Raw genomic sequence first — 7,858 nt, 5'->3', positions numbered from 1 at the left:
CTAATTCTGTGGTCTACGATCCAGCCCCTCTTCACGTAGATCAGGTAAATCGCGGGTTGTACCCCAAACTGGCCAGGGTCCAAGAGCCCCCCCAACTAAACTGCCAAAGTGCCGAGCGAGTCAAACTCATGTATGCGCCTTGCCTTCCAAGAAACTCCTGCCTTCCAGGAAATATCCTGCCTTCCAGAAGAAAGCCTTGCCTTCCAAAAGTCTCATGAATCGAACCCGCGACCTCTTACTTCTGTATCCGCTTTTGAATATGCTCACTTGTACTAGGTTATCTTAAATAATTGCGTAAATTTGTGTATCTTTTGCTGCAGATTCAGTGGCTTTAGAAGACGTACTTGTCTGACGTGATTGTATTGTATAGGAGAGCTCTAGAATCGATTTGTCAGGTATCAATTCAACTTCAACTAATTTGGTATAATTGTAAACCTTTTTCATTGTGATTTTTTGCTAATCCTACATATTATGAATCTGTGGTGCAGGCAATCAATGCTGAGGTGGCAACAAAAGCTAAAAGGTGTAGAGTTTTTCTAGGAAAGATTGTTGGAGTCGAACCTTGTTCTCTTCAATTGATGCTTCCAAAATTTGACTTGTGACAAAATCGTATTTATGTGAAACACAACTTAATAAGTGATGACAACTTATTGGATGGCCAACACATGGACTATCTTTGGACGTTGGATGGAGCCGGTTCATCTACCCTTTGTTAAAAATGTGTAGCCTTCTGGAACGTCATATTACACCCTTCATTTTGCTCTCGTCTCTAGGGTTTTCAAAGAGAAAATATTAGCGATCTGAGAGATGATCATCTTCTTTGAGTGTTTATTTTACGTACAGTATAGTGAAATCTTCCTTCGATTTGTTGTATTCTGTGTGAATAGTGAAGAAATCTGAGTGATTTCTCTGTTGTAACATTGTGGTGGTGTTCGAAGGTTTTGAGGGCTGAGATTTGAGTGAATCTCTGTAGATCCATCAATATACTTGAGAGATAAGTCTCATTTTCATCTTTCTGAACAATCTGTAATTTTTGTTGCCATTTTGGGCTGTCTAGTGCAACCGAACATAATCCAAATCTTTGGATGCTCAACGGGGGATGTAGGCGTTAGAAGTGGTTGCTGAACCTCGGGGCTTAGGCCGAAATAATTCCGTTGCGTTCTTTTAATTTTCTGCAACTTTATTTCTGTTCGATTAAGGTTTTTTTGTTTCTTGAATTTAATATCGTGTGATCCTGCCTTTACACTGGTATCAGAGCCACGTTCTAAGGAACAAGATACCTGGATCTTAGAGAAACTAGTGGACCTACAAGGGTCTTGAATTTTTGGAACTGCTAAAAAGGCAGATTGAGAACAACTCAAGTTATTCAACTCACTCGGTGAGATCTTTTTCATTTTCCGTATATTAACTTTCAAAAACTTGTGTTTCCTGAACTTTTCCTTGATTTTTCGGTGCACCATTGAAACCCCCTTGAGACTAATCTTTGTCCAGTGGCTCCTGCGAGATCCCTGGAATCTGAGATAAATCAAGTACGAGTGTGCACTTGGAGAATCTTGCTAGAGAGATCTGTGAAACCTTGTATTCAATCTTTGTGATTGTTGTCTGTTAATTGATCTTGCATGTTCTCTTCTAATATTGCAAGAATTGCGAAATCCTATATTACTGTGTGTTCTACCGTGCTTCAAATTTGACACAAATTAGTATTTTTTTGACTTCCTGTTTAAACTGCTGCAAGCTCTAGCTGATCTCTGTGTGAAAATTTGTCTGCATTATGGCTACTACTAAATTTGAAGTTAGTTAATTTGATGGTAAAATTGATTTTGATATATGAAGTCAGAAAATGAATGCAATTTTGATGCAAATGAAATGTGCCAAGGCTTTAGATGATTAATGGCCTGAGGGTTAGCTCCTAATAAGAAATATGAACTTGAGGAAATTGCTTGGAGTACCATATTTCTATATTTGTCTGATAATGTGATCAGAGAGGTAGGTGAAACTACTACTGTCTCTGATCTTTGGGCCAAACTTAAGGTTAAGTATGAGACCAAAACTACTCCAAACAAATGTTTTCTTTTAAAACAATTCTTCTCTTTTAAAATGGATCCTACAGTTGATTTAGAAGAAAATATTAGTAGGTTTACAAAACTTACTCAAGACATGGCCAATTGTGATGAAAACCTTTCAAAAGATCAATTGGCTGTAGTCCTGTTAAACTTCATTAGTGACAAGTATAAGGACATTAAAGTTGCCCTTGAATATGGAAGAGATGAACTCACTCTTGATGTTATAACCAATGTTTTGAGAAATAAGGCTTTAGAAATCAAGGCCGAGTCAAGTAACAGTCACACTGGAACTAGTTTTTTAATTAAGGAAAAATCTTTTGAAAAACCTACACAAAATTTTAAGGTTTCAAAAGCAAATAAGAGATGGGTTGATAGGAGTAAGACCAAGAATAATGCAAAAGGTAAAAAAACGTTATTATCGTGGCAAACTTGGTCATTTTGCAAAGGATTGTTTTAAAAAGAAAAATGATTCAAAAGAAAAAGGTCTTGATGGAAGCAATGCATAGGCCTATGATAAAACCAAAACAGAAAATGGTTTGATTTTAGTAAGTGCTGAAAAATGCCTAAGTGATGAATGGATACTGACTCAGGATGCTCCTTTCATATGTGCCTCAACAAAAATTGTTTTATAAATCTAGAAAGAAATAAAGGGGGGCAAGTTATAATGGGCAACAACTTTGCATGTAAAGTGAGTGGAATTGGGACTGTCAAATTATTATTAGAAAATGGTAATGTTTTGTTCCTTGAGAACACAAGACATGTCCCAGATTTGAAAAGAAATTTAGTGTCCTTAGAATATTAGATGATAAGGAGTTTAACATAATTATGGATCAAGAACATATAAAAATTCTTAGGGAAAATGACTGGGTCACTTCAGCCCCTAAGAGACATGGCCTTTATTGCTTGAATGCAAAATCTGTGCTTGGATTACCTGCTTCTGTTGTATCTGAAAGTTTACTTTGGCTAAATTGTGGCATGAAAGGCTTGGTCATATTGGTAAAAAGGGTTTGAATATTTTGCAATCAAAAGGTGTTTTTGGAAAACATAATCTTGGTGATTTTGGCTCCTGTGAACACTGCATTTTGGGAAAGCAAGCTAAACTTCCTTTTCAAAGTGGAATTCATAAATCCAAACAAGGACTTGAGTACTTGCATGCTGATTTGTGGGGTCTTGCTTCTGTCTCTACTTTAACAGGTTTTAAATATTTTTTGCTAATAGTTGATGATTTCTCAAGAAAAATTTGGGTTTATCTACTAAAGTCTAAAGATGAGACATTTTCTGTTTTTAAGAACTGGAAAACTCAAGTTGAAAATCAAGTTGATCTTAAAATAAAATATTTAAGAATTGATAATGGCTTGAAATTTTGCAATTATGAATTTGATAATCTTTGTAAGGAATATGGCATCATGAGACACAAAACTGTTCTACACACACCACAACAAAATGGAATGGCTGAAAGAATGAATAGAACTGTGTTGAATAAAGTCAGATGTATGCTATTAAGTTCTGGACTGCCTAAAATATTTTGGGGTGAAGCAGTTAAAACTGCAGCTTATCTGATTAATAGAAGTCCTACTAGTGCTCTAAACTTTGCTGTTCCTGAATATGTGTGGTCAAATAGTCCTGTAAATTACTCTTATCAGAAAGTATTTGGTTGTACTGCTCATGCGCATCAAAATATTGGTAAATTAGAACCAAGATCATTAAAATGTGTTTTCTTGGGTTATGATAAACGGGTTCAGTTTGAAAAAGGTTATAGAGTAATAATTAGAAATGATGTAATCTTCAATGAATCCTTGATGCCATGTCTTGAAGGAAAAGAAAATGATTTGACTGAAAAAGATGTTCAAATTGAGGTGAAGCCCTCCTACAGTAACTAGAATATTTTTGTAACTACTGCAGAAGAAAATGAAAATGAAGAACATGTTATTTTACCTGAAACTGAAATTGAAACTAAACATGTCGAAGAGGATGATTCCGCAGCTCTCCCCTTTGATGAGTATCAACTCACAAGAGATAGGGAGGGGAGACAAATCAGACTCTCTACTAGATTTGATAGTGACGCCTTTGTATCCTTATTTACCTACCAAGACCTTACTGAAAATGAGTCATACTCCTTTGAAGAAGCCATGAAATGTAAAGAAAGGAAAAATTGGAAGATGGCCATGGAAGATGAAATTTCTTCACTCCTTAAGAATAAAAACATGGATATTAGTTGATAAACCCAAAGGACAAAAATTAATTGATTGTAAGTGGATTTATAAGATAAAATCTGGAGAAGGTGATAATAAAAATGTTAGCTATAAAGTTAGACTTGTAGCAAAGGATTTCACACAAAAAGAAGGTGTGGATTAGACTGAAATTTTTTCTCCTGTTGCCAAGTATGTTACCATCAAATGTCTGCTTGCACTTGTTACACAATTTAAATGGGAACTTGATCAACTAGATGTTAAGACTGCTTTCATGTATAGGAAATTAGATGAAATAATATACATAAGACAACCGGTTGGTTTTGAGGAAGGTGATCCTGAAAACATTGTTTGTTTGTTTAAAAAAATCCTTGTATGGTCTAAAGCAGGCACCTAGGCAGTGGTACAAAAGATTTGACATTTTTGTCTTGAAACTTAGATTTAAAAGAAGCCAATATGATACTTGCTTGTACTGCAAAGGTAGTGGAGTTAAAAACTCATTATATCTGATCCTCTATGTGGATGATATGTTGTTGGCTAGTTCTGATAAATCAAAAATTGATGATATTAAATAAAAGTTAAGTTCTGAGTTTGATATGAAAGACCTTGGTGCTGCTAAAAGAATATTGGGCATGCAGATTTGGAGAAACAAGGATAAAGATATGTTGTTTTTAAATCAATGTGATTATGTGTCTAAAATCTTGAAAAAATTCAACATGTATGATTGTAAGCTTGTGACACTATCTCTTGCTAATCATTTTAGATTGTCTTCTAAATTTTGTCCTAAATCTGAAGATGAATATGTCAGAATGTCAAAAATTTCATATGCTAATGTAATTGGTTCTATGATGTATTTTATGATATACACCAAACCTGATCTTGCATAAAGTATTAGTATCTTAAGTAGATTTATGAGTAACTCTGGTGAAGAACATTCACATCATTTAAAATGGTTATTAAGATATCTTAGGGGATAATTAAATTTAGGCTTAATGTTTGAATCAGATAAAAATGGAATAAGTTTGAAAGGGTATACTAATTCTGATTTTGCTAGCAATAGAGATAATAGAAAATCAATCTCATCTTATTTTTATACATTGTGTGGTACTGCTATCAGTTGGAAATCTCAACTTCAGAAAGTTGTGGCTTTGTCCTCAACTGAGGCAGAATATATAGCTATAACTGATGCTGTTAAAGAAGGGATTTGGTCGAATTGTTTATTGTCTGAAATGGGTTTCGATGATAATCACATTGTGCTGTTTTCTGATAACCAAAGTGCTATTCACCTAAGCAAAAATCCCATGTTTCATGATAGATCGAAACATATTGATGTCAAATACCATTTTATAAGAGATATAATTTCAAAAGGTGAAATTAAGATTGAAAAAGCTTCTACTCAGTTTAATCCATCTGATATGGGTACAAAAGTAATTCCTTTAAACAAATTCTTAAACTGCTTGAAATTTTTATCTGTTGATTCTCTGTGATTCATGTACAGGTACTTAGAGCAAATGAAAAAAACATAAGATCATGCTCCTGGCTACACTAATAGCTCAAATTCTAGCAGCAATGTGGAGATTGTTGGAGTTGAGCCTTGTTCTCTTCAATTGATGCTTCCAGAATTTGCCTTGTGACAAAATCGTGTTTATGTGAAACACGACTTAATAAGTGATGACAACTTATTGGATGGCCAACACATGGACTATCTCTAGACGTTGGATGGAGCCGGTTCATCTACCCTTTGTTAAAAATGTGGAGCCTTCTGGAACGTCACATTACACCCTTCATCTTGCTCTCATCTCTAGTGTTTTCAAAGAGAAAATATTGACGATCTGAGAGATGATCATCTTTTTTGAGTGTTTCATGCGTAAAATCTCTGATTTTACGTACAGTATAGTGAGATCTTCCTTCGATTTGTAGTATTCTGTGTGAATAGTGAAGAAATCTAAGTGATTTCTCTGTTGTAACATTGTGGTGGTGTTCGAAGGTTTTGAGGGCTGAGATCTGAGTGAATCTCTGTATATCCATCACTATACTTGAGAGATAAGTCTCATTTTCATCTCTCTGAACAATCTGTAATTTTTGTTGCCATTTTGGGTTGTTTAGTGCAACCGAGCATAATCCAAATCTTTGGATGCTCAATGGGGGATGTAGGCGTTAGAAGTGGTCGCCGAACCTCTGGGACTTAGGCCGAAATAATTCCTTTGTGTTCTTTTAGTTTTCTGCAACTTTATTTCTATTCGATTAAGGTTTTCTTGTTTCTTGAATTTAATATCGTGTGATCCTGTCTTTACAAAGATAATACGGTTCCTACGGATGTCAAGAACTGATCTTATGCATTGTAGCGAAGGGATGGTTCAGCGATTTATGAGTCAAATCGTTTTGTGCGTCCAACGAGCTAAGGCCATGAATTTGGCTACTCTGCAGAACCATTCAAGAATACCGACTCTGCAGCAAAATGGATATTGTCTTCAATTCTATGAACCTGATCCGATCCAAAATCATACATCTATGGATGCACCCCAGCTATTGATGCAGCAGAGTACTTTAAACTTGCAAGCAAGCTGTGTTAACCTCCAATCTCAGTTTGGATCCTCAACAGGGCTGCAAAATTCTGATCCTTCGCACTCTTTAATGCAGCTTGAGCCGAAGGATTTGTCATCACAATTATTTGGATGTACACCACCTTTCATATCCACCGCATCACCATCTGCCGTCCCTTCTTCTTCGACTCCATCTTCTATACTAGAAGATCAAGAGAAGGGTCCTTTAAGCTTGCATCCGTTATCCCTCGAGGAGAGTAACAGAGTTACCAAGGCACCTATTGAACCATCTCCTTGTCTCTGCGAGTCTCCGTGTAAGGTTGACTATCAGTCATCAAATTCTGAAGCAGATCCATCACAGCGCTTGATTAAATAGGTTCGTTGATTATTCTTACCTTAATATCTCTCTCTTTGAACACTTTTACTTTCATCGAGTATATATTCCTCCTTTCCCACCTTGAATAGGTAAAATTTTATCATCTCCCCCCGTTATTTATATGCTATCTCCTTTTGGTTTCATTATTACAGCCTAATGATATGCTACTACAAGAAATCAGAGAAATCAACGAGAATCTTATTGAAACGGTGGTGGATGTATTAGATGTGGAAGATATTTCTCAGACTGGATGTATTAAAGAACCGTTGTTGGATGCTCCTACAATGGAGTTCAATGCAATGGGAATGTTAATATGCTGAATGCTTCAAAGCAACCGGTAATGCACTCTTTTAGCATGTCGTGATAGTGCTCAATAAAATCATTGATTACATTGTCGAGTCTAATTCAGTCTTGTCTAGTACTACATATCAATATCGTGCTAATTAAGCTTGTAACTTAAATTTCGCTTTTCTGGCTTACGGTTTCCAAGCCTGCTTCTGGAATTGATTGTGCCTGCTAATTATCCTAATTCTTCTCCAATAATTCTGGAAAGATTTCACCCTGGCTGTAGGTGAGAAATTGAATTATTTATGTCTTTTCATAATTTGATATTCAATTATATGCATTTATTCAGAAAAATCGATGTTTATTAATGTGTGTTCTCTCTGCAGTGCGCCCGAAGAAGTG

General features: G+C 35.6%; 1 protein-coding gene across 1 annotated transcript; it reads left to right on the top strand.

Moving 5' to 3' along the window:
• Positions 1 to 2,157: 2,157 nt before the first annotated feature.
• LOC111408291 lies at positions 2,158 to 4,762 on the top strand. Its single transcript, XM_023038066.1, has 6 exons — positions 2,158 to 2,464; positions 3,093 to 3,241; positions 3,458 to 3,935; positions 3,966 to 4,132; positions 4,446 to 4,584; positions 4,692 to 4,762. The coding sequence occupies exons 1-6, from the start codon at positions 2,158 to 2,160 to the stop codon at positions 4,760 to 4,762; spliced, it is 1,311 nt and encodes a 436-aa protein (XP_022893834.1).
• Positions 4,763 to 7,858: the final 3,096 nt, after the last annotated feature.

This window comes from Olea europaea, chromosome 13 (assembly GCF_002742605.1).
Source record: "Olea europaea var. sylvestris chromosome 13, O_europaea_v1, whole genome shotgun sequence".
NCBI lineage: Eukaryota > Viridiplantae > Streptophyta > Magnoliopsida > Lamiales > Oleaceae > Olea > Olea europaea.
The sequence above is the reverse complement of the archived record's forward strand: the minus strand, read 5'-3'. Positions and strand labels throughout refer to the sequence as shown.